At 38.6% G+C, this 27,831-nt stretch overlaps 1 protein-coding gene across 1 annotated transcript; it reads right to left on the bottom strand.

The window, feature by feature from the left end:
* Positions 1 to 8,599: 8,599 nt before the first annotated feature.
* LOC130923283 (ladderlectin-like) lies at positions 8,600 to 27,753 on the bottom strand. The gene is made up of 8 exons (XM_057848883.1): positions 27,715 to 27,753; positions 25,147 to 25,213; positions 24,914 to 24,976; positions 22,251 to 22,272; positions 17,641 to 17,726; positions 17,414 to 17,548; positions 13,055 to 13,163; positions 8,600 to 8,766 (listed from the first exon to the last, which is right to left on the bottom strand). The coding sequence occupies exons 3-8, from the start codon at positions 24,974 to 24,976 to the stop codon at positions 8,696 to 8,698; spliced, it is 486 nt and encodes a 161-aa protein (XP_057704866.1). The 5' UTR covers positions 25,147 to 25,213; positions 27,715 to 27,753; the 3' UTR covers positions 8,600 to 8,695.
* Positions 27,754 to 27,831: the final 78 nt, after the last annotated feature.

The raw sequence follows: 27,831 nt of genomic DNA, 5'->3' as shown, positions 1-27,831 counted from the left end.
AGGATCACATTTGTGTTGCCTTTGTGTGCATAAATAAAAGTGTCTTTCGTAACGAATCGCAAGCGCCACAGCGGAGGAGAAGAAGAAAAAGCGGGCAGCGCCACTGCTTCATGTGAGTGCACAAGCAAATGCACAATTAGGCTCGAGCGTATGACGTGGCACTCGCGAGGTTTCCGCCGCTATCGCCATTGTGGAAGCGAGAAACATAAACTGAGGCATTTCAACACAGGTCGCTCTTTAAAAATGGTTGGAAATTATTGTGCGCTAAAGAATTGCAACAACCGATCGAATAGAAAGGAGAATGTACAGCTCGACAGAACACCATTGAGTTTCTTCCGGATCCCTACATGGAGAAAAGGCGAGGGAAAGCTCATATCTGAACTTACCAAACGTCGAAGAATGGCATGGGTGGCCTCGATCAGAAGGAAGGGCATAACGTTTGATTCTCCAGTTACACACTGAGTTTGCTCTATGCACTTCCACTCCGGTAAGTTAATTTCGTTTGTTTACGCAAATTTCAGTAACTTTACGCCCTAAGTCGGCCTGTTGTTAGCTATTGCTACAGCTAAACAACTAGCATGCATACATGTGCATTGTCTTCATTAGACATAATTCCTGTCGTTGCTAAATGAAAAAGCTGTAATATTTTGACGTGAGAGAGTGGCATAGAATTTGTACACAGGCTACATTTTATGCAGCAAAAGATTTGTACATCCGTGGTCACAGACTAATGTAAACACACATTGCCTACCTTTGCTAGAAAGATGGTGTTGCCGTTTACTATGGTCATAAAGTGAAGATCCTGCACCCATCCGCAGCAAAACTGTTCGTAGCTTTGTAGCGATTTGTAGTTTCGGAATTGCTGATGAGTGTAGTAACATATACCAAACACTAAATACAGCATGATGTCCATTTCGCGTAGTGGTGGAAGCTTGTCTACATCTTTATTCCATTTGTGTTCGGCTTGCTCGTGAGGGTCAACATTGTTCACATCCTTAAAATTGCTCACATATCTGTCCTTCGCCGTGGTAACAAGTTTGTCTCTGTTTCGAACTGGCAAGTTTTCCCTACATTTTTCCATCTTTGGCACTCGTAGTTGAATTGTATTTGCCGTTAAGTTTAAATGTCCCGTGATGCAGACGTGCTTCCGCAATGGTTGCGTTGTCGCAAATCTCGCACGATCCCGTGCTGCTGTGACGTAAACGCTCGAGCCTAATACAGAGAGCCTGCTCTTGGTTTTATCCCATTTTTTTTTTTTTTTTTTATTAGTCCAGCGCAGGGCGGCCCGACCCGACCCGACCCGACCCGACCCGAACGTGAATGCTTAACATTTTGGGCCCGAACCCGAACTCGGGCACAAGATCTAACCTCTAAGAGATAGGACATAACATAACAATGGCTGAAGCGGAGAAAGAGGGAGCAAGAAAGATTCTTGATGCACCTAAGACATTGAAAGCTGACATCTGGAGACATTTTGGCTTCTATGAGGTTGGTGGGAAACTTGACCAGAGTTATGCAGTGTGTAAAAAATGAAACATGACAATAATAATACAAATGGGGAAACCAAATCCATTGCATCACCGGAATTGCGCAGGGAAGATTTTTGAACGTACTTATATATTTTAAAATGCGCTGAATCGATTCGGCTTGTTGCCCGCATCGAATCGAATCGTCCATGCCCCGCATCGGGATGCATCGCCGCATCGATTATTGTTGACACCACTATTAATTAGTGTAAATTAATATTAGTTTTGTTTATGGTTATTACATTTTTGGGGACTGCATGACTACCTCAGATTTTGTGCAATGTTGTGTATTCTGATTACCTCATCTGCAATGTTCTGCATTTTGTTGATTTTTAATTTTGAGCAATGTTTCTCATAGTTGTTGAAATACTGTGTAGTAATTTGTCACTACGCATCTTTGTTCTGACGTTAAAGATTGGTTGGCAGGATCTTCTTTTGTCAGCCTTCACTCAGGAGAAAAAAAATCAGACTTTAAATTTGAAAGAAAAAAATGGGATGATTATCGTGATAATTGTTGATATCAATGGATAAGAAGAATTTCATCATTGTAACAATTTTGTCATGTCGCACAGGCCATATTAAGTGACACCATTCGCATTTCACCATATGATGTTCGCTTTCCAATATACAGGGAGTCCCCGAGTTATGACGGAGTTCTGTTGCTATGCTGTCAATTTAACCCGAATTACCATATAAGTCGGATTTCACTGTTAAAAGTTAAAATTTATGTCAAAATACTTCGTGTAAAAAAAAAGTAAAATACATTAAAATAGAAAATAAAATGCAGAGAGGTGGATGAAGACTTTGGGATTTCAATGGTGTCAAACAGTGCACTGCTTTCTGAAATTGAAATGCCAGTAGCAATTTACTTGATTTGTTTTTCTGTGTTCACATTTTCTTCAATTCTTGCATCTGTTCTTCTATTGTCTATTCTCTTCTGCTGTCAGTGTCTCACTAGCCGCCCACTTTACATCCGTTTATGGGATTAACGCCCTACAAACAGGACAGGAGAGATTAAGTATTGATAGTGACATTGGGGTAAATCCATATGTATGTTGTAATAAAAAAAATCTATTGCCGAGACGCCTATCGATTATTATTTACTGTCACACTGAGCGCAACAATTTATTGCAATATTGATATTTTCCCCTAACACCACTTCATAAATATCCAGTTACTTTCCTCGTCACTTTTCCCCCACAGATGCCATTTTACCATGCGACATTACAGGTCAAGGTCATACAAATGCCTGATTTTCGTATGAAGCAAGATGCAACCATATACAATGAATACTTGATGCCTCATTGATTTGGAGAGACAGCGAGAACCAAAAGTGGCATTTGCCATGTGGCAAAAAATTTTTGCCACGCGGCAAAAAACACTTTTGGTTTTCGGCCCTGCTGTTGATTTGGGTGTGCCAGACACAACGACACTCATCACGATTTCTTTTTTAAAAACTCAATTTCACACGGTTAGTATAAATGTCAAATATCCAGGCCTCGCTACATGGCTATAGCTAGCTATAATTCCTGTAAAATGCATGTAGTACTGTAGAATGTAAAAGCATTAGTTAAACAATATTGGATCATACCGTAATGAATTTCAAGCCACAATACACAGCCCTACAAATGCCCTGCTATAAATTTGAGCCAAAATGACACAAAGCTACTGTGCCACTGTAATCTAAACAACAATGGTGTCAAACAGTGCACTGCTTTCTGAAATTGAAATGCCAGTAGCAACTTACTTGATTTGTTTTCTGTGTTCACATTTTCTTCAATTCTTGCATCTGTTCTTCTATTGTCTATAGACCCTACTCACATGACGTCACAACCACGCCTCCGCGCCATATTGTCCGTCAACTTGTCGTGTTGACGCATTACCGCTACGTAAATTCCTCCTATTATGGCGTGTTTTTCTGTTCGTTAACATTAATAATCAAAATGGTGAAGGCGTGTGTGGCGGTTGGTTGCAATAACAGAAGATAGACGGAGAGACTTGAAGTTCTACCGTATTCCGAGAGACCCGGAGAGGAGAGCGAGATGGACTGCTGCAATTCGACGAGAAAACTAGGCTCCAAACGATTACCACATATTATGTAGTAGTCATTTTATATCTGGTAATATGCATTTAATATATTTTTAGAGGGTTTTGGGCTGACAACCACAATTAAGATCATTGCGAGGCTAATCGCCGACAACATACAGTTTCAAATTCAAGATGCTTAGTTCTTCCACCATCATTACATTTTGAATAATATTTAGCTGGTACCAAGTGAAAGAAGCTGGCCTCGTCTACGGATCATCAGTTAAACAGGTGTGTCCCAACCTTTTGCAAAGGGGGCCACATTTGGTGTGGTAAAAATGCGGGGGGCTACCTTGGCTGATTTACATAGAACAATATATTTAAACAAATTTTAGCAAGCCCTTCTGTGTGTCACATTTGCTTTATTATTTTTTTTTAATTCATAATTTCAACAGTCTCGTCTTTGTGGCGTTCTCTTTCGACACTCGAGCTCTTGCGAAATACTGCTGCTGTGAAATTAAACTAGCTTCAAGTTGCTATAATTTCTCCCTGTAATGTTGTCGTACATGTCAGCGTGTCTTGTTCGGTAATATCATTATCGTGTCACATTGAACTCTTTGAAAACAGCGACTGTCTCTTTGCAAATGAGGCAGACACAGTTGTTGCGTGTTTTATTGAAGAAATAGTCAAATATCCACCTATCCTTGAAGCGTCGGCCATCGCAGTCAACATTTTTTTTTTAATTGATTGTCGCCATTTTAGAAAATTGGAAGTAAAGGGTCACACAGGGTAATGTTGCTTAGAGTGCTGCTCTTAAAGTTTTTCAAAGTTTCGTGAGAATAGGCTGAGTTTCTGTGGACAAGATAGTTGTAGATATCAGGGTAGCAGATGTCAGGCAGAGAGGGCGAAGACAGCGGGTCGAAAAATATCGATTTAAGCATCAAATATGGATCTGGCGAATGGATGGACTGAAGCTTTTCCACATAACGCCTTTTATGCAACACATCCAATGAGTTTACAGCATCTGAAAGCACCAGGGCTTCCATGAATTGCATTATAAATTGCACGACAAATTCAAACCATTGAGAATACGGATAAACAATGACGGACAATATGGCGGCCGGATACAGCGACACGTCATTCTGTGACGTTGGTGAGTAGGGTCTATTCTCTTCTGCTGTCAGTGTCTCACTAGCCGCCCACTTTACATCCGTTTATGGGATTAGCGCCCTACAAACAAGACAGGAGAGATTAAGTATTGACAGTGACATTGGGGTAAATCCATAGGTATGTTGTAATAAAAAAAAAAATCTATTGCCGAGACGCCTATCGATTATTATTTACTGTCATACTGAGCGCAACAATTTATTGCAATATTGATATTTTCCCCTAACACCACTTCATAAATATCCAGTTACTTTCCTCGTCACTTTACCCCCACAGATGCCATTTTACCATGCGACATTACAGGTCAAGGTCATACAAATGCCTGATTTTCGTATGAAGCAAGATGCAACCATAGACAATGGATACTTGATGCCTTATTGATTTGGAGAGAGAGGGAGAACCAAAAGTGGTATTTGCCATGTGGCAACAAATTTTTGCCACATGGCAAAAAAAAAAATGCCACATGGCAAACATACATGGCATGCGTCAGTGCAATTATGATGGCATTTAAACGTTGTTGAGGTCATGGAAACATTGAAAAAACCAACATTACAAAGTGACGTGTTAACTCAAGTGATTTTTTTTTTTTTTTTTTAACCAAACTACAAGTAGAGAACTTGATTCGAGAGCCAAACAGACATTATTGTGGTGTAGCTTTTGTGTGGCATTTTAAATTAAAAAATAAATAAATAAAAATGAACAATGACGTCAACTAAAAATAATAATGGCTGAAACTGCCCTTTATGGGAATGTTAATTGTATCAAATTATATAATATTGGAGAAGAGATTGTGGTTTAAAACTAGAAAGGTTTGCTACAAAAAAAATTTTTTTTATTTTTATGAAAAAGCATCAATTATGTGATTCAGTATCGGCTGAAAAGACATCCATGAAACACTATATTTTTGTAAATGCGACGCACTCAAAAGATATGTGAGCATAAATATTTTAATTACGGTGTCTTGTTTTTATAAGAAATGGCGTCTTGTTTTTATAAGACATATACAATTATTGTATGTGAATTTAACTTTTGAACTCAATTTGAGGGAAAAATGTGGGTAGAAATGTTTGGGATGTACTTCCACTTATCTTTTGGAACTATAAATGTGAATGCGATAAATTTATGACAATATTCAAACGCACGAAAACAAAGGTCACACAATATACTAGTCTACACTGCAAAAAAAAAAAAAAAGATGACACTGAAAACACATCACATCTAAATGTGAAGAGAGATTATCTTTCATATCTTTCCTGATAATAAGTAGGTGATGTATTTGTAACGAAATGATGCCGCATAGTTTGATAGAAATGAAAATTGTCACCTTATAAAGGGAGGAAATCAAATATACCCCGAAAATAAAAGTGGAATAATGATGCAGCAGACGGGTCAATTTAGCTAAAATGTCATTGTAGTAATTGAACCGATTTTCATGCTATAATCAGTGTCCTTTACAGTAAATAGATCAGCATGTTGTCGTACATTTTTTATGCAACTGATTCAGTAAAGCTTGACTATAAATGCAAATTGGTAAATCAAATATAACAAAAATAACACTTCACTGAGATGTTCAAGTTCTACTTAAAATGGGGTGTTGGTTTTGGGGGGGGGGGTTCATTTATCACAAAATTGTACATTATACATTACGACAATGAAACAAGGTTATGGTAATGGCGAACTTAATGTACACAACATTCAAAAATTAGCAGGTTGCTAAACTGCCCCCCACCAAAAATGTTGGTGTTTTCATAATTCACATAACACTTATCAACATTATTTCCACAACAAGGCTACAATATTTAATTTAGCTTTTGTATGTTGTGCCTAAATGCCTATTCATCCAGGTAGTTTCATTCTCAGGGCATTGAATCGATCACAGCCGTACTTCTTTGGCTCTTTGAAGACATTTTGGCTCTTACCCAAGCAGGTTTCATCAGCTTATGCCAAAAGGCTAATTAGAAGTCTGTTTTTTTTCCTGAGAAATTTTTCTACTTCAAGTTGAAAGCATGCCCAGAAACACAAATGCTATAATCACTTGGAATGTGAAAATACCTGTCATTAAGACTGTTTGTCAACAAGTGTGGAAACGCCATTCTTTTATTCCTCTGGTCTACAAAAAAGCTGTGGATTCTCCCCACACCCAGATGCGAGCAATTCCACCAGAATCAGAACCTTTTTTTTTTTTTTTTTTTCTTTAATTTCCAGTCTGTCGTTCTTATGCTTTTGATGAGCTTTCAAAACTTCATAGATGGGTGCCAGATGCTATATATGTAAACTTTTTTTTTTTTTGTAATCCATAAATCCCACTATTAGGCTAGGTTCATACTACAGGTCTTAATGCACGAATCAGATTTTATCGTGCTTTTCCGACTCGAGTAAGGCATTAACTTGAAGGTCTGAACTTGGATGGCACCGCCAGACTATTCTCCCTGTATTTTTCAAACACTGTGAGAAATAGTCTGGGACCCAGCCGATTAACGGCCTTTCGAGCGTCCAATCAGATTCGTTTATTTGCGTGACGCGTTCTTAACGAGTAACGTCACTCTTGCGCGCTGAAAGCCGTCTCTACAAGAACACAGATGACGAACGGGAGAGCCGAGAATATGTTCCAAGACGCAGTAAAACCAGTTTTAAATTACCAAAACCACATCGACACAAGTCATTGACAACCGTCAACATGGCTCACACTAGTCATGTTGAATAAACTTCTCCATTCTCCGCTCACGCTAATTACTTGTCGCTTTAACAACGTCACGTCTGGCTGTCGCTGATTGGTCCACTCTGCTGTCTGTTTGCTGTGGCTTGCTCCGCCCTCGGAATTTGATCCGCCGGACGGTCCCCAGACTCAATCACTGGAACAGCGTCATTTCACGCACACACGTCAAGGCTCGTGTGTGCGTGTATGCGTTCTATCAGTCCATGTAAACTTTGAATATAAGACTAAACGAGGATTATTAATGTCTGTTATTTGTGTCCTCTTTTTGGAAATCAAAATATGATCACTCTGGAATGACATACCGCTAGCATGTGTAATTTGTTTTGATGCTTCTGCGCATGCGGGTCTCTTTCCTGAGCGCATCACGGACTGCGAATTAGTGTGCATGTGTGATCCCAATGGATAAAGGCAGTCTGAACGGGCACGCTAAAAAAACTGATATGGCAAAAAATCAGATTTGTGCATTAAAACCTGTAGTATGAACCTAGCCTTAGTGTTTATTAATAACGTCACTTTATAATTCCAGTCTGGGCTTCATTTTTCTGCTCATCTTTCATTTTTAAGAGGAATTTCATATCCTCTTGGCGTTCATCTCATGTCTCTAATTGCAACTGCTAGGTCCTCACTCCTCTGCTTAGATGTTAGCCACTCCCACCAGAAATTCTTTTGTGGAGATGATTGTATTGTAGTTCTTTTAAATGACTTTTGTAATTCAATTTATCCATTGTCCGTTTCCTTTTATTTGTGCAACCTTTTTAAAAAGTCTTATGACTTGGATCTGAGTATAAGTACTCCATGATCAATGAAATCTTAAAATGATTTGTTACAACTTACTTTTGAATAAAAATCATGATGGTGAACTTTCCAGTGCTGCTTCAGATAACAGTGGTAGCCTATTGTTGCCACCAAGTTTGTGGTCCGTGGTCTCCACACCGGGACAATGTGTTCTATTCCATTTTCGGTCGGATTATATTTGAAATATAACCATATATCCTCGCAGCGTTTCCCTCTTTTGTTTATAGGTAGTCACCAGTGAGTGATACAACCAAACATGGTTAGGATGCATGCTGACTAACTACTCGTACAATAAGAAAATATAACACATTTACACGTACACACTCTTGCTCAAGTAGGTTGCTTTATTAAGTGCAGTGTTGTAGTTTGACTTTTAGTAACAACTCAGAAATTTTCAACAACTGATTGTTTCCATCAAAGTGCCATCAAACCAGTGGAAGAAACTAGAACACTTTCAAAAAGTCTTCTAGTAAGGGTCCAACTCTATGGCGCAAACAAACGGTATCCGACTATTGCAGTTCCGATCATTCCATCGTCCTGAAAGTAAACAAAAATACCATGATTTTCACAGTAATGACGTGTATAACCTTGAAAATTGGTTGCCAATCTCCTCTTGATTTGATTCATTATCACCGTTACTCCTGTTTTTAATCCCCTTTGAAACACACACATACAGTGTATCACAAAAGTGAGTACACACCCCTCGCATTTCTACAGATATTTAAGTATATCTTTTCATGGGATAACACTGACAAAATGGAACTTTGACATAATTAAAAGTAGTCTATGTGCAGCTAATATAATAGAGTTAATTTATTTTCCCCTCAAAATATAGCCATTAATACCTAAACCGCTGGCAACAAAAGTGAGTCTTCTATCGAGAACCAAATTGATTCAGCAAATTATACGGACGTACAGCCTTGTCTTTTGGGAGTTCGCTGTATAGCCAGGACCGAGCCGTAGCGTAGGACAGTATATTCACATTTCGTTGTTCATGCACTGTACACTGTACATTTATTTAGCATGTTGTTCTCTATTGTATTTTTATATTAAATTGCCTTTCAAGATGACATGTCTGTTCTATGTGTTAGATTTTATCAAGTAAATTTCCCCCAAAAATTCGACTTATACTCCGGTGCGACTTGTATATGTTTTTTTTCTCTTCGTTGGGCATTTTATGGCTGGATCGACTTATACTCAGGAGCGACTTGTAGTCCGAAAAATACGGTACATCCCTAAATGTCCAAATTGAGTACTGCTTGTCATTTTCCCTCCAAAATGTCATGTGACTCGTTACAGGAGTGCTGTCAGCATTGCTGCAGAGATTGATGGATAATGTTGAATAATACAGGGCTGATAACACTACCCTGAGGAGTTCCATTATCAATTTCCACTCCTTCAGAAAGAGAGTTTCCCACCCTCACTTGAACGACTATTTTGGAGAAAGTTCCAAACCCAATTCAATAATCTTCCTCTAATACCATGATTGTACATTTTTATGATTAAAACCTCCTTCCATAACATGTCGTACGCTTTTTCTATATCCAAAAACACCGCAATCAAAGATTCTTTATTAATAAGGGCTTTCCTAATGTCAGAGTCCAAACACACCACAGCATCCATAGTCCCCCTTCCCTTTTGAAAGCCACTTTGCACCTCTGCAAACTTTCCTTCACTTTCCAGCTTGAACACCAATCTATAAGTTACCATCCGCTCCATGATCCTACGAAAAACAGAGGTTAATGCAATCGATCTGTATGAACCTGCCAGCTTAGGATCTTAACCCGGCTTCAAAATTGGCACAACCACTGCCTGCTTCCATGACTTGACATCCCTCCTCCCACACAATATTAATCAAGGCAAGCAGTTTATGCAAAACGTTGTCTCCCACAAGCAGTTCATGCAACTCTTTTTAGCATGTCATAACTGATCCCGTCTTTGCCGGGGGCTGTTCTTTCCCCCTTATCAATGGCCCTTTTAAGTTCCCCAATTGAAAAAAACAAATTGTGCCCACCAAACTTCAATTTAGGCCAATGATGCTGCAAAGTGTCATTACATTTATTTAACCCCTCTGTTCCCAAATTCTCCCTACTATGGACATCCTTACATTTACACTCAAAAACTCGAGCCTTTTCGATATTTGTTATAACAGACCTTCCCCCATTCTCAAGGATAGGTATTCCTGAGCCTCGTGTGATTCCAGACATGCTACGGACAGCTCTCCAGACTTCTGTAATTGTGCTTTCTGACCCAAGCTTTCCACAATATCTTCTCCAGCAGTCCCTTTTTGCCTGTTTAATCACTCTTCTTGCCTTGGCCATCAACCTTTTAAACTCAATTGCATTGCTTTTTATTGGAAACTTCCTAAACTGTCTAAACATTTGATTCCTAGCCCGAACAGCTTTCTCACAGTTTAGGTTCCACCAAGGAACAGGAGGTCTAGCTTTATGCCCTGTCTTTTTTGGAACACACTCAATAGTACAATCTAAAATCACCTTACAAAAACTCTCACTCCACTCATCAACTGTTCTTCCATCCTCAACGTCCTTAAAACTCTCCTCACAAAGCGCACCAAACCTTTCCCAATCTGCTCTTCAAAATATTTTGTCTGTTCTCCTACCCTGACATCCAACTTTCTGCCCACTCTCAACAAGATCAGAAAATGATCACTCCCCATCAGAGGTTGCGCTAGACTTTTTCGTTGTCTGTCATTTTGACTGACAGTGTCATAAAAATCCGGTCATAATCTATTTTTACCCGTCACTTACATTTTTAAAATGATAATAATGACATATTCAATAGTATTTAGTTTTCATTCATTTTTATTTAATATTCTGTCCGAACAAGCTTAACAAGAGGCAAACAGACGGCGGAGTGCACCAATCAGCGACGGGCAGACGTGCCGTTAGCAAAGCGACGAGGGCAGGACGAGGGACTTGCGCGCGGAAGTAAACATACGAGGAGAACGGAGTTTATTCAACATGGCAAGCGCGAGACAGACTGTTGTCAATGACTCGTGTCGATATGTTTTAGCTCATTTAAAACTGAATTTACCACGGATTGAAACATATTCTCGGCTCTCCCGTGCGCCATCCGTGTTGTTGTAGAGACGACTTTCGGCGCGCAAGAGTGACGTTGCTCTTGAAGAACACGTCACGCAAATAAACAAACCTGATTTGTCGATTGATTTTGTACCTACTCGAGAGGCTGTGTCCCAGACTTTTCTCTCAGTGTTTGAAAAATACAGGCAAACACTCAGTTGCCTTGACATTTTTCCGAGTAAGGCCAACGACGTCATGCATCAAGAGAGACAATAGCTAATTAATATGCTCACTCGCCACCCTGTGGTCTGGGGTGTGAATTGCAACCTGTCAAAATGACAGATGGACTTAAGTTTTTTCCGTCACTGTTTTAAAAAACCGGTCAACGACGGAAAATATTCGGTTAACGCGACCCTTGCTCCCCATACTGAACTGGTCCAACACCTCCCATTCACACTTACTTAGCAGCAATTTCGGTAAATGAACAGGCAACCGAGTAAATGAACAGGAAGTGACATAACTGTGACATTTTGCCCCCTGCCTTCACACTGGCTGCTTATTGGCCACACGTGGAAGTGAGTGACAGACGCTCTGATTCTATTTCTGCACCCTCCCCTGCCTGCGATGAGGCTGGCGTCTGATTGGTCGTGCGCGATGTCAGACGCTGATGCTTGCTCAACGCCCTCCCACGCAAGTCCCAACTTCCTTAAGAACTAATCAGTGCAGAAGGGGATTAGTTTGGTCTTATTCCTCGAAACAATTCGTTCAAAAAGTACGAATCGTTCACGACTGACTCAACACTTGGAGGCCAAGTAATCTATGTTTCTAGAGAGAGTTAAGGCGCCTTCTGCGTTAGAGCGGAAGCAATCCATCCTCATCAGGTCATTTTTGCCCCGGAAGGAGGCCCAGTTATCTACAAACTAGTCTCTGTTTGCTCTGTTAGTTTGCTCTCTGTTTACATTTAGGGAGACAATTACTTGATGCTGAGTCAGCGCTTTGGCAAGATTACTAAATCTCAGATTTGACACATCACAGTATCACTGGAGCTATCAGTGTCCAAGTAGCTAGTTTGTTTGCCTTTCGCTGGTCAGGTAACTAAGGTGAGCTTTATTTGCGGAAGCTCTAGCACATTAAATACAAATTACAATGGCTTAACCCTAACCCACCGATCAATAAAGTACGTGAGCCAGTAGACCAAGATGGAGTGAGGCTTGTCAAAGGGCGTAATTTGTTATGTGTCTGTCACCTGTTCGAGCACACACTTGTAAAATCTTGCTTGCATGGAGGTGGGAGCAAGGCATTTCGAAAATGTTGCAAAGAGAGATGCTTCTCTCAGGAATCTGTTTACACTGCTGCCACAAGGTAGGAGACATGCTTCTCCTAAGGTACACACTTGAGCTAACGTATAAAATGAAGTGCTTAGGGCATAGGACACAAGCTAGATTTAAAAAAAAAAAAAATTGCACGTCGTAACAAGGAGAGGTAGGGAACATTTGACACTTGATTGGAGTGGAGTTTAAGCACAGTCAGCGGGCAAGCTTACAGCTTCTCAAACCAACCTTCTTTTTCCAGATTTTAAAGCCTTCTTTCCTATATCTAACAATATGTTACTTATTTCAAATCTGGCACGCTCCTAACAGCCCTTTTCTTTGGCGTGTCAAATTACGTATTGATATTAATTTACATTTTACAGTATCTGGCGAAAAAGATGATGAACAGACAGAAACATAAACACCTTATACATTAAAGTTGGATAACTAGGGATGTTGAAACTGCATTCATACCTTGAGAGAGAATCTCTGCGCAGTCCTGGTTCCCAGTGGTTCTTGGCCGGTTGTTAGCCCAGTTATCGAAGTCAAACTCTGTGCCATCTGTCCATATAAATGCTCCCTCCTGTATATAAAAATCACATTTTAGTTATTTATGCAAAATAAGGATGAACCCTTTTCATATTTCACTTTTTCACCTTTTCACTTTTTTCATTTTCTTTTGTCTAAGACATTAATATCTTATTATAGCATCCTGACTCCTTTGTTGAGGTTTAATTCTTTCGTACTTTATTGGAGGATAGAAGGGAAAAACGTAAAGATTTCACAGGAATTAAACTTGGCGACACGAGAAGCAGATTTTCACAGACCCAATTGCAAACACTGATCTTATATATGGTAGGAAATGTCTTTAATGATTCTGTATCCATTGTAAAAGTTCCTTTTGAATCCTAGGCAGACACAGTCTTGCAAAATTCTATATTTAAATGGCAACATGTCAAGAGTTGGCAAAGCTTGTTACCTAATTGAAAATTCAAAGAAGATAGGATAGAAAACTCACAATTAGTTGTCTTTACGGCATAATCCAATACAGGGCAGTTTTTACAATGGACTGTGATTCGTCCGCTCAGACTGTTATTTCCAGTTCAGCGGGAAATCACTGCCATTGTCAAACATTATTTTTCTACACGCAAAAATGGACCAAGCCGACGGGAGTATCATCGAAGAGCAAGTCTCGTCAAGACATCATAAAGATTGCCAAGGGGCAAGGTCAGCGATTGAATAAAAAAATGAAAGAACCACCGAGACGTGTGTGTTCAGGATCGAGTGGCCACGCGAAGCGGTGACCCAGTCGGCCAAAAACTGCCAGCTTTTTGTCACTTCATCATTTATTGTGTACATATGTTTGCTGTGAGTCTGTGACTTATTTACATGTCACACTTCAAGTATATGAAGAATAAAGCACAGGTTTGGTATCAAAAGAGTTGTTTTGATGTTTAATTTTCAACAACACACAGTTCACACACAATACATCATCACTGATTGAGAGTGCCTTGGTGCTTTTATGATAACGTTAACATCAAGGCTTCCAACGCAGTTTGGGAAGTTTCATAGACTCCAGAAATCTACTATGGCTTCCCACTGGCTGATTGTACAAAACCTCAAACAAATCGGGCTGTAGGGCTTTGCAGACCTCGAACAAAACGCTGGACAAAGTGCTCGACGCCAGTTTGAAGCTAGCCGCCACAGCTAGCTGGTTTTCACCTGATGCTAGAACTCTCTATGCGGCATCAAAAGTTGGACAGACTGCCTCGAAACCGTCTTCTGCGTCGCCTGCGCCACAACATTTATTCAATGTTGATGAGGTGAAGATCCACTTTCAAGCGTTCCATATTGCATTGTTTATTTTTTCTCCGTTAAACTAGACAAGAGGAAGTCACAAAGCATGCCCCAAAACCATACAAACATAACGCCACACCCCTCTACTGGCTTGGCGATGAATTACAGAGCAACGCGTCACCTGGCCGGAGAACCATCGAATGTCAAATGACGCCGTAGTCGCTGCGCCATCACCGCAATGCGGGAGCATAACTCAGCCTTAATTCACAGTCCGAGATGCGCTGAGCAAACTGACCCGCATGCGCAGGAGCACACACATACGGACAGTTTCCCCCAACTCTCAGCCGTGTAAGCAATCTTGAAATATTGCTATTCCGATTAGAGGGACTTGACAGTTCATACCGCGGCCACATTCTAGAAAAATGTGCCCCAGATCGGATTTTAACCACATGCGGAAGTGACCTAAATCAGATTTGAAATGGTCCACTTTTATGCGACTTTTCCCATTCAGTCCATCAAGTTAATGCCTCACTTGAGTCTGAAATAGGCCTGAACGATATTGGAAAAAACTATTGTTGCGATTTTTTTTAGGTTTGCAATATATTGCGATATTATATTGCGATATTAAAAAAAAAAAGATCTATCTTTTTTAAAGAAATTTTCACTAAATGACTTGAATAGCTGTTTGGAAATACTTTACATAACACACCGTGACCACAGTGTATTCATATAATACCGTTTAATTTGTGAATGATGAAGATTTCTGTATGAAGGTATCCAGGACGTCATGTCTGCACAAAATAGATCATTTATTGAATACAATATTTTACACTTCAACAGCAGCAAATACATTAAATGATAAATAAAAGAGCAGGTGCATTAGTCCCCTAAGTTTTTGACAAAATATAACAATAAATAAAAACTTCTGTAAAATAACAACAAAGTTGTCAACATATTTGAACAAAAATATTAAATATGACAAATAAAAGAGTTGTTCACAAACTATAACAATAAATAAAAACCTCAGTAAAACAACAAAGTTGTCAACATATTTGAACAAAAATATTAAATATGACAAAAGAGTTCACAAACTATAACAATAAATAAAAACCTCAGTTAAACAACAAAGTTGTCAACATATTTGAACTTAAATATTAAATCTGACTAATAAAAGTGCAAGTGCATTAGTCCCCTGAGTTGTTTACACAAAATATAACAATATAAAACTGCAAAACGGCAACAAAGTTGTAAAAATATTTCAACAAAAATATTAAGTATCAAAACTTTATGTGCAGCTGTACTATATATAGTTATTTGAAAAATACGGTTTACAATAAATTTAAATATAAAAGATACAAACTCAATTGAACTTGTAAATAATTGAACTGAATAACTGCAAATAACTGTGATGAATAACAGAACCATTTTAACTCCCAAATTTCCTGCCTTCCTGATAGCTGTCACATGAATAAAAAGAAGAAAAGACATTCCTTCAGCTGTGTTATGTATTTGTCTGCATATCGTCCACCTTCCTTGCTCAGCAATTCTCAACTGGGTCTCATAGGTTTTTGGCCAAGACTATTAGTTTATCCACTATAGCAGGCTTGAGACAAGAAAGTTGGCACGTAACAATGTTCCCACCTGTGCTAAAAAGCCTCTGATGGGGAGCTCGTAGCAGGAATGCATAGATACCTGCGTTTTAAATGGTCCCACATGTTTGACAGATTACTTCTTGTTGAGGCAACCATGGCGAGGCACTGTCGACAGGGCTGTTTTTTGTCCCTTATAGTCTTGTTCTTGCCAAAATACTTCCAAAACTCCTTTTGGATACAGTCTTCCTTGCTCCTCCAACGTGTTGATTGCTTGCTTTCACTTTGAGAACGGGCCCTCCTCCCTCCGCTCTGCTGTTCGGCCCCTCCTCCCTCCACTCCGCTGTTGCAGGGGGAGGGGGAGGAGCCGATGACTTGCTGGAGTGAAAGAGAAGCTGTGCGCTTTTTTCCCCTCTCCTTCCTCAAAACAAATGTTTGTGGATTAAAAAAAAATGAAATTAAAAAACTATCGCACGTCCTTGCGATGGGACTATTGCACATGCGCACATCGCGATGGCGATGTTTAAACGATATATCGTTCAGGCCTAGTCTGAAATATACGAAAACATCGGATTCATGCATTAAGATTTGCGGTATGAACTTAGCGTACTTTGCCAACTTTGTAATCAGCCCAATTAATTCTAGTAAATGGATGTTGAGCTTTTTAGACCGTCCCTATTCACAAATGATATTGTGTCACAACGATGACAAAGATGTTGTTGATGTATAGTGTCTATTTTCGTCATAATGCTTTGATTATATTCTTATATATTCATAGCCTGTTTCAATTTTTTTTTTTTTTTTCACATAAGAAAACAACACTACAAAGCATTTATTTGGGGGTGATCAATGATATTTTTGTATTTGAGTTTTTTCTTTGATAGAAAATACTTTTTTTGGATTGAAGCAACTTTTTGGGGGGATTGAATAACAATGACGCAAATGTCATACTCATATTATGGCAAAAAACAAAAAATCTTCCCTTCTATCAAAGAAATCATTTTCACTCAAAAAAAAGTGATCAAATGCATATATTTTCGCATTCGAACACTTTTTTCTCTTTGATTGAAAAATGTTCTTTTTTTTAATTGAAATTAGGGTTTTATTTAATCGAAATAATATATTTTGTTTGAAGCATTTTTTATTATTGAATCATAAGCACACAAATCTACCTCCATAGATGTGATCAACCAGCACATCTGAAGAAAATTCCCCACACTTTCACCCAAAAAAGCATTTGTGGCAAAAATATGTTGATCGTAGTAATTGCGTAAGTTACAATAACTGAATATACTGTAAACATTCATAGCAGCGAATGCAGGAAAAGCAATATTCAAAAATAATGTTTTTGAGAACTAGATATCATTTGAGTTAGAGATTGTGTGGCACCAAGCGTTTTACCTCATAAAAATGAATCCAGAAATTCAAAAACATTCAAAAACTTTACCTCGACCCGGTCGTGCAGTCCAGTCCAACTACGCTCAAAACTTCCTGCCTTTGCCGCAATTACATGTCGAACTACTTCATTTTCAAGAGAACTGTGGATTGAAGCCAGATTTCCTCCGAGAAGGTTGCAGAACGTCTAAAGGGTTGAAAGCATCCATAAAATGTTGATCACAAAATAAACAATTATGTTTATTTTTCATTTGAAATGTAAAAGACCTAATATTATACCTCAGCGAAAGTAAATCGTAATCTCTCATTCACAAATAGGAAACAGCGGCTCTCCAGACGAGTCCATTCCGGGGGGCATTCGTTAGCTGCAACATATTTTATGATAAAAACATGTTGACGGCAGTAGAAAACTGATTAGGAGTTCCAACTTAAGTGAAGATTTGAGAATTATGATTAAATTGAATGTGTTTGCATGTGAACATTAATAACCTGGGTTTTGTGTTTCATAACACCATTTTCTGCGACAAAATACTGTATGTTCTTACATCATATTTGCAATGTTTTTTTACATTCGGAAACTGCACGGACAGTTTGCCTTCACGATGGTTTTGGCCTTTTTTTCTTTAGGTGCTTTTTTAGCTGTGTTATGAGCTCTAAGGATGAAGCTAATCACATTTCTTTTCCACCACCTTTCCATTCCACATCTGTGGCAAGGAAAATCACAAACGTCGGTGATCTCTTTTTTCTGCTTCACAAAGCTACGTCGTCTTCAGATGGATTTACAAATTTTCCCAGAACATTTGAAACAATGGTTTGTTTGTGTCTTTTGTCCGGTTGCAAGGTATTATAAACATTGGGTTTAAGATAAGAGAGTAAATTACAGACAGTGGTCATTAAACCTGTGGGCAAAAATGGATAGCTGCTGCTTCACCCACTAGCCTAGGCGTTACCACACTCGCCACAGAGTACGGCGTATACTCGTTAGACAAGAGAGGGCACAAGTTTGTCAACGTCAACAGGGAAATGACATGACATGCGATCTTGTTTTTAAGTCATTTGAGTTCATACCTGGCACTCCCATTTTATTGCAGGGTTTAATTTATGATCGCAATTAATGATGCGTGATTCTAATGAATCTACCCTAAACTATGTCTTTGAATATTTTAGGGATATAGTCATGAAAACCTGAAATACTGTATTTCATTTAAGTGGAAAGATGGTTATGTCTATCATGTGGCCCAATCCACGATTTGTTACCAAAATAGTATGTTGTATGTCATGAATTCATTTCTGTAATGCGTCCATGAAAAGCTTTGATGTTTTCGCCTTAATACAGCATCACAAATAATCAATCATTTTCATAAAGATAGACATAAATTTGCTCAAAACAATATAATTTAGCAGATTACGATAAGCTATAGTGGTTTCTTACTTTGTATTTAAAAAATATTTAAGAAGTGGTTTCTTACTTTGTATTTAAAAAAATATTTAAGAACAGGATGGAGTTTGGGTATTTTACAGGAACCGCACGACCTGATTAGAAACTCCACCACTAACGTTATCAACAACTTGGAAAACATTTGCGCTATGGCTTCTCTGTTCTCCATTTCCTTGTCTTTGTGTCTACAGTTGGAGAATAAATTATACGTCGCTGCCGCCTTGGGGGAAAAAAAAAGAAAAACCTCAATCACTGTTGCAGAAGTAAGCATCACGCTGCCCTCTCCCTTGTTTTACTGGCCTTTGAAAACCGCAACATTCGCTTTGAACTGTTTAGATATTATAACTAGGGGGACTGTCAAAATTATCGCGTTAACATGCGGTAATTAATTTTTTTAATTAATCACATTAAAATATTTGACGCATTTAACGCACATGCCCAGCTCAAACAGATTAAAATGACAGCACAGTGTCATGTCCACTTGTCACTTGTGTTGTTTGGTGTTTTGTCGCCCTCTGCTGGCGCTTGGGTGCGACTGATTTTATGGGTTTCAGCACCATAAGCATTGTGTAATTATTGACATCAACAATGGCGAGCTACTAGTTTATTTTTTGATTGAAAATTTTACAAATTTTATTAAAACGAAAACATTACCAGGGGTTTTAATATAAAATTTCTATAACTCGTACTAACATTTATCTTTTAAGAACTACAAGTCTTTCTATCCATGGATCGCTTTAACAGAATGTTAATAATGTTAATGCCATCTTGTTGATTTATTGTTATAATAAACAAATACAGTACTTATGTACAGTAGCTTGAATGTATACATCCGTCTTGTGTCTTATTTTTGCATTCCAACAATAATTTATAGGAAAAAAATGGCATATGTTATAGATGGCTTGAATTGCGATTAATTATGATTAATTAATTTTTAAGCTGTGATTAACTCGATTAAAAAATTTAATCGTTTGACAGCCCTAATTATAACTAGAACTACATTCTTGTAACTGAAATCCAAAATTTTTATATAAAGGGAAAAAGTTAAGTTACGGTTGTGTAGTGGTCTTTCTCAAGCAGGTGGGAAAAAGCTGTGTACTATTAAATGAGATTAAAGATTGCATAATTTCTCCAAAAGAACACCTCCTCCCAAAAAGACAGGCAAGTTCATAAAAACTGGCTGTGGCATCCAAAAATAGGCGATATGTTTTGTAGAAAGCTGCCAATTCAATGCCCTTGCACCCCAGAATATAGCATAGTGATGCTGACTAAAGTAAGAGATAGAGATGGAGGACTAAGTAAGAGAGTATATGAAAAGTGGTGAATAAAAACAGTGCGTTATAATTCCAGCATTCATGTAAAGGCATTCGCAGTGAACAAATAACATCATGTTCATATCAGAAGGAATGCAGTGGCGCCTCCAGAAATTTTTCATAGGGGTGGCCAGATGGGGCCACTTAAAATCTTGGGGTGGCCAAAACTAAAGCCATAATTTCAGGTTTTCATTATATTATTGCAGTAAAAAGGTCAGGGGAAAACTATCAAAAAGACTTAAGGACACGGCTACTGATATACTTTGGTGTATTGTGTAATATTTGATGTTACTAATGATTTAATGTGCAGAGTCCGTAACTGTCCAGTCAACATTTTGAGTTCCACAACAATTCTGTTTTATTGTGTTATGTATATATTAGGCATGAGGTGTACATTTAACTAGGGCTGTCAAACGATTAAAATTTTTGATCGAGTTAATCACAGCTTAAAAATGAATTAATCGTAATTAATCGCAATTCAAACATCTCTAAAATATGCCATATTTTTCTGTAAATTATTGTTGGAATGGAAAGATAAGAAACAAGGCGGATATATACATTCAACATACGGTACATAAGTACTGTATTTGTTTATTATAACAATAAACCCACAAGATGGCATTAACATTATTAACATTCTGTGAAAGAGATCCACGGATAGAAAGACTTGTAATTCTTAAAGGACAAATGTGAGTTTGTATATTGTGACTAAATATTGCCATCTAGTGTATTTGTTGAGCTTTCAGTAAATAATACTGTAGCGACTTAACTGTTCTGCCCAAATGCATGATGGGAAGTGGTGCAACCATGACTGTGGGTGGTGGCTGCAAATGCTCTATCTTCTCTGCGTTGGGTACACTACAGGGTGTTAAGAAAAAGATCAACTCCTGTCATTCTTCCCCACGTCGCTTCCCACAATATTTATAGTTGCTGTGGGAGAGATGACAAAGCTGTTGCCAATTAAAAGCACGGCCCTAATGAATGCTTTTATCTACTCCACTCACTTGACACTGCCTCTTATCTCTGTATAGAAGTAAAACGGCGCCATTGTAGGCTGTTTGCGGCAATGCGTGAATGAGTCGTACTGCGAATGCGTTAATTGCGACAAATATTTTCACATGATTAATTTTAAAAAATTAATTACCGCCCGTTAACGCGATAAATTTGACAGCCCTACATTTAACAAAATAAAATAAATGCATTCATTTGGGATGAAATGCATAACTGATGCTACAACAATCTAACGATATACTGGCAAGCGGGGTGGCCAGTGGGGTGGCCAACCAATTTATAGGGGTGCTCACAGCCACCCCTGGCCACCCCCTGGTGGCGCCACTGAAGGAATGCACTACAAAAATTACGTTAATAAAATAAAATACTGATTTATATATAATATAAAGTTTATAAAAGAAATTAAGAACTGTTTAAACGTGGGATTGATGAATGGCTATTTTATATTTCAGAACTGTTTCTCAAGCTATTACTGCTTTTTCTCCCTCCTTCTATTTTTTTTTTTTTTTTTTTTTGAAATCCAACTCACAGTACATTCTGCAGATGCACACGTTACATCACCTTAATACAACAGTCTTAATACATCCTGTTAAAAATGAGTTGGTCCTAAAAATATAAAGGAAAATATAAATTTCTCCCTCCTTCTAATTAGTCACCTCCAAGCCAGTTAGCCATTTTACAAATTGGTGTTGGTTTGGTTTTGCCGGTCTTTTTAACAAGAATAACCACAGAAGCGTAGATGTGAAACATTAGATGCCCTTGCCACCTTTCAGTGGAGTCCATATAGGGAGGTTTGTTTTTTGGTTGCTCTGCACTGAACTATTTTATCGTGCTGTGTAACAATTCGACTGGTGTAAAATGGTCCTTGCCCAGATAGTGTGTATTAGGTCAACCCTAGAATAAGCTATTGATGGAAATTAGGTTAAATATAAGCCAATCATCTTAATATCTTTTATAAACAAGCTCTTATTTTTTACGGCAAATAAATGTTTTTTTTTTTTTTTCCACGCCAGTCTTCTTTTGTGAATCCTTCAAGAACTGAGAACACACAATATTACGGATATATACAGACACCCCCCCCCCACACACACACACACATACATACCGTGTATAAAACAATTACTAACCTCTTTTAATGACAAAAGCCCCCTGTAAGAAAGAAAGATACCGAAAAAAAATATTACTATTAGTTCATTTTCAATGTCACAACAGCTAGCATGGGGTTAAAATTCAGATTTACCGTAATTTTTGCAATATAGGGCACACCTGACTATAAGCCGCACCCACCAAATTTGGCACGAAAACGGCATTTGTTCAGAGATAAGCCACACTGGACTGTAAGCCGCGGCTGTCCTCACTGTATTATAGGATAATTGTCATCCAACATGTCTCCTAGCATGCACGGCGGCACTACAGATGTATATAACAATCAAAATTCATGTTCTGTGCTAAGTATTCCGTCAGTTACTGTTCCGGTTGTTTCATTAATTGCTGGTTATGGTATTTGGTAACACTTTAATTGACAGTGGCGTCATAAGATTGTCATTAGACAATTATACATTGTCATGAGCATTAATGAATGCACATAACAGATGTCATTTCGTGTTATCCGGCAAATTATCTCACTTTTGAATGGATGTAAAAGATCCAAGCTGGACATAAATGGAGTTAGTGACATAATTTGCCAGATGACACTTAATGACATACATGGCATTCAGTATGAATGAATAAATGAATGAATTTATTGTCATTGCCATCATCATCATAATCATAGACAGTTTCAGAGTGTGGAATTTGTCCGAAAGAAAGACGATGACAGACAAAGGAAAGACGGGAAAAAGCAAATGCTTATCGATACCCGTCCCCCAACAGCCCGGGACGCACAGTCAAGCATGTTTGTGTTACAGTCCAGTTATTATCAGTTTTGGTTGGTTTGTTTTTTTTTTCCCTTTTTTTTTTTTTTTTTTTTTACTCACTTATCATTCAAAAGTCATTGATTGCCATGGAATTTCACATATTGTCAATTTGAGCGGGTTCATTGTATCAGTTGATGTCCAAGTTGGTGTAGGGAGTTTAGCTTATTTCTATATTTCTTAAAGTTCTCCTCAGCAGGCTCTGTCCTTTGGGAGATAAAAGATTTTGCAAGCGTTGATAAGCGTCTTGGTCATCCAAGGTTTGTTTTGCATTCTTTGTTCTGTGGGAGCCAAATTAACCGGGCAGTGCTTATCGTAAATATGCTGAAGTGTATTCATAAAGCACCCATTAGCTGCATTCACATTGTTTGCATTGTAAACATCATTCCAGTCTTGAGTTGAGAGATCTTTTTTTATGTTTTCAATGTTTTGATCAGTTCTGATTCTTTTGTACTCTGTCTTTGTCGGATTTACGCAGTAGTTGAGTGTAGTTTGTGAAGATAGGCAGATGGTCGGTGATATCACAGCAATGTTGTATCCGTGCAAATTAAAGTCAGTTCCTTTGTTTTCATTAAGCCAGGTTTCTGAGACGGCAATAACATCAAACTTGTTATTGAAGCTCTGTAGATATTTGTCAATGCTTTCAAAATTTTTGTATAGACTCCTGGCGTTGAAGTGGATTAGTTTCAGTTTACCCTCCACAAAAGTTGAGGTCAGGATCAAGATTATCAGTTGGGTTATCATGGTACTCATCAATGTGGTCATCCAGAAAGGTGGTAACAGGTGTCATCATTAATTTTCGAATGAGGTCAGCTCTTCCAGGCTTCTCACGACTCTTATCTTCATGTCTTGCGACTTGACAAGGATTTTGCAATCAGCGACCCAGGTGCTGGCAATTTTCCCCTTTTTTGAGCTGACGTGCTTTTCTCGCTATTTGGGCATTTCGGCGAGTCAAGTTGTCATTCAGAAAAATCTTCGTTCCTTTCAGGCAGTGGCGCTGGTCAAGCAGGGCAACCTTGCTCTTGTGGTCTGCTAACTTCACGACCACTGTCGCCGGTCCTCTCCCCCCAGTTGGGAGCAGAAAGCAGTGACGAATGTCCTGCGGGTCCACCTTTATTCCAAATTCTTGCAGCTTGGCAATTGCCTGTTGAGCCACAGGTGGGCGAGCGGCCTTGGCATATGATCTGGGCGTCAGTTGTAATCCAGGGATGATGAGATCATTTGCGCGTCTTCCTTGGTCGAGATCATCAGCCAGAATTTCCAGCCTTTGATGCGAGCCTCCTTCTCCTCAACCACTTGCTTGAGCTTCTCGTTTTCAGCGCGCATCAGCTGTAATTCTTTCATGACTTCCCGATTCTAGCTTTGAATCAGGTTAGTCAGAGGAGCCTCCAGGTTGGTCAGAGAGGCCAGTGAGGCCTCTATTTTCCGGATGGAGGATTTGACTTCATCCAGATCCTCAGGTTTCAGAGTTTTCCGAGCCATACTGGAGTCGTATTTTTCAGGCTTTTTTTTCAGGCTGGTCCCGGCCCTGAGCGCTTATCGGTTAAGATAGCGTGCTTTCAGGAGCTCAGAAATGTGCGTCTATACACTTCGAGCGGTTAGAGCAGAATGACTATGATAGTATCATTTGATAATTATGACGGTCTTATGATAATTTTAGGACTCCGCTGTCAAAGTGTTATCTATCAAACAAAATTAATCAACAAAAAGCCGCACTGGACTATAAACCACAGGATTAAAAATGAGGGGAAAAAGTAGCGGTTTATAGTCCGAAAATTACGATAAGTATTTTGCAAATATATAACTGATACAGTGGAATTAGCTAACTGAAGTAAACTTCTGTTTAAATCAATAAGTGATCAAAATGCTTTTCTTACAGTTCCAGTCAACAGTCCACTGATGCCGCACAAAAGGAGCAACAAGTGAAGATAGTATGCCATCTGTAAAAAGAGGGGAAAAAATATTACAGTCTCAGAAGTATTCATTTGAACTCATGATCGATGGTAACAGTACGAAAAAATGAGTTTAATATACACCACAATTTAAATTTTGTGCAAAGAAAAATAAGTTGACATGAGAATTGACATTAGAATTAAAAAGTATGATATACCAAGTCTGTGAAGTGTTTCCGTTGCTGTGGTGATGTAGTGTTGTGAGCCTTCTGCTGAGCAAGTGAACTGAGAACAGAAATCATGTACCTTTAATTGTCACACAAAACTATGTCAACACCCACAAAAGAATGAAAATAACCTCTTGTCTCACAATTATCTCATTCACTGCCTGTCATTTTTTGCATAGAGGTCTCTATACTGCTAGCCTTTTTTGAGGATTTTCAATGAGATTTAAAGTCCCACAGAATATTTTGTGCTATAACTATTAAAACATGAAACCCACCGAAAGAAAGACTAGACTCTAATCTTTCATTAAGAAAAAAATATTTCCTGTTCTTCATTTACCAGCTGTAAAACATTGGTGAATATCGGGGAAAATAGTAGTAGTATTCAAGTAGTATTTAGACTTTGATGCTCAACAACAACATAATCAAGATTGAATGATAACTTGGTGTCAAAATAAATTATTTGAACATACTTCTCTATTTACAATTATTAAATCTTATCCATACATCAACTTTGTGTGCGTGTGTATGCAGAAGTGGAAAAATGAGTGCTACTAGGACCAAGTAGCAGTCTCAATCAACACGATAATTAAACCGCTCCTGAGCTTTTTCACAAGTGTCTTCCTCCTGTCCCTGCATTTAGGGCCCTTGCACATCTTAACACATTCTGAGTCACAAATATCAACAATTCACGCCAGCCGCCTGACAGTCTTTTCTTTGTCTTTCGTCTTTGTCACGGTTGCTGTGCCCATCCACTTTCTTGAATGGGTACATCCATTTTTACAGCTACTTCACTTATAATTATGATGTTCTCACGCGCATTTGGGTACGGCATCCACCTTAACTTGGCTTCACAAACAAAAGTAAAAACAGTAAAATACCCTATTTCTTGAAGCTTCTTTTTCTCTAGAGTTCGATAGTAACCAAATTGCATTGTTGTTTTCATCAGCGAGGACGATACCGAAAATATTTCGTCGATGAACAATTTTTTCATTATGATGACGAGCTAAAAACATACAGTGGGGCAAATAAGTATTTAGTCAACCACTAATTGTGCAAGTTCTCCCACCTGAAAATATTTGAGAGGCCTGTAATTGTCAACATGGGTAAACCTCAACCATGAGAGACAGAATGTGGGAAAAAAAAAAAAAAAGCAGAAAATCACGTTGTTTGATTTTTAAAGGATTTATTTGCAAATCATGGTGGAAAATAAGTATTTGGTCAATAACAAAAGTTCATCTCAATACTTTGTTATGTACCCTTTGTTGGCAATAACGGAGGCCAAACGTTTTCCGTAACTTTTCACAAGCTTTTAACACACTGTTGCTGGTATTTTGGCCCATTCCTCCATGCAGATCTACTGTAGAGCAGTGATGTTTTGGGGCTGTCGTTGGGCAACACGGATTTTCAACTCCCTCCACAGATTTTCTATAGGGTTGAAATCTGGAAACTGGCTAGGCCACTCCAAGTTGATCTATATTATTTAATATTACAAAGGACACAATGTTATGAGAGATGTACTTATAATAATAATGATAATTTTAGAGATAAATGATACTATTTGCAGTGGCGGTTGAGTTGGGCGCGAAACCTTTACGTCTCGCGGGGGGGGGGGCAGAAAATAATTAGAAGCACAGGGATTGTTTATTTGAAGTCATTCATATTCTTGAGAAGTAGACGCACCACGCATAATGGGTCGGGTGTCATCTTTTTGTCAATTATCCATTTCGTAAACAACATAACCTCAACTAACCTGTACCTCTGCATAGCATGTTTACAGCACTGTTACTGACATCATAATTGCCAGACGTTGCCTTGGAATCAGATCAAAAGAATATTATACAATGCCAGAAGTTCATCCTCAGTGAGTTTGAATATTTTTCCTTTATGTTCGGCATAGAAACTGGACATTTCCAATCTGGCATCTCTGAGGGACTTTGCATAAAATGTTAGGAAGATATCAAGTGGATCATCGGTTGTGAGGTCAGGAAGCTATCACAAGAAGCTGTACATCAGGAAAGATTTTTTTGTGTGTACTGGCACAAACACAAGCTTTGGAATCTATTTTAAGCCCATTAATACTTCCCATACTGTCTCATCTTCTGGCACTGCATGCCCAATAATTAAAGGCGGCAACCTTAGCAGAGTCCAATTTTCATTGCCAGTCCTACCAACCATATTTGTGGCATTGTATGCGGTTTGTTTTAATCTTCTGACCATTTACAGTATAATGGAAGTGAAGAATAGAGCTATTGATGGTATCAAAGTTGAACTGTTTCTTAGATATCATAACTGCCAAATAATGGGTTTGGCAAAAATTCCACTGGCACTATGCCCTTAAAAACATTATGCATAACACTTGGGGGGGTAACCCGTGAGAACATTGAAGTGACTCTTTGTAAGTACACAAGGGCCCTTCACCCAAAAGCAGCTGACACCTTTTTCCTTGGCTTCGGTTACATGAGCATCATAAAGGTCTTTTGTCTGCCCATTAAAACCCCCGACTTAACCTCTGTTTTTTGCATAGCTGCTTTTGTCCCATGCAAAAACCACAAATATTACCTCCTGAGAATGAATCCAGCGAAACCATGTGCACCTAGGTTTACTGCTACCACTACATACAGTGGGGCAAATAAGTATTTAGTCAACCACTAGTTGTGCAAGTTCTCCCACTTGAAA

Source organism: Corythoichthys intestinalis, chromosome 10 (assembly GCF_030265065.1).
Source record: "Corythoichthys intestinalis isolate RoL2023-P3 chromosome 10, ASM3026506v1, whole genome shotgun sequence".
Lineage (NCBI taxonomy): Eukaryota > Metazoa > Chordata > Actinopteri > Syngnathiformes > Syngnathidae > Corythoichthys > Corythoichthys intestinalis.
Note: the sequence above shows the minus strand (reverse complement) of the source record. Positions and strands in the feature narration are given on the sequence as shown.

Bases quoted from the DNA above. Each gene is read 5' to 3' on its own strand.
- LOC130923283 (XM_057848883.1), bottom strand. From the start codon at position 24,976: ATGGCATACTATCTTCACTTGTTGCTCCTTTTGTGCGGCATCAGTGGA. The intron at 22,273-24,913 runs GTAAGAAAAGCA...TCTTTCTTACAG, and splicing joins GTGGACTGTTGACTGGAACT to GGGGCTTTTGTCATTAAAAG. The intron at 17,727-22,250 runs GTTAGTAATTGT...AATATGTTGCAG, and splicing joins GGCTTTTGTCATTAAAAGAG to CTAACGAATGCCCCCCGGAA.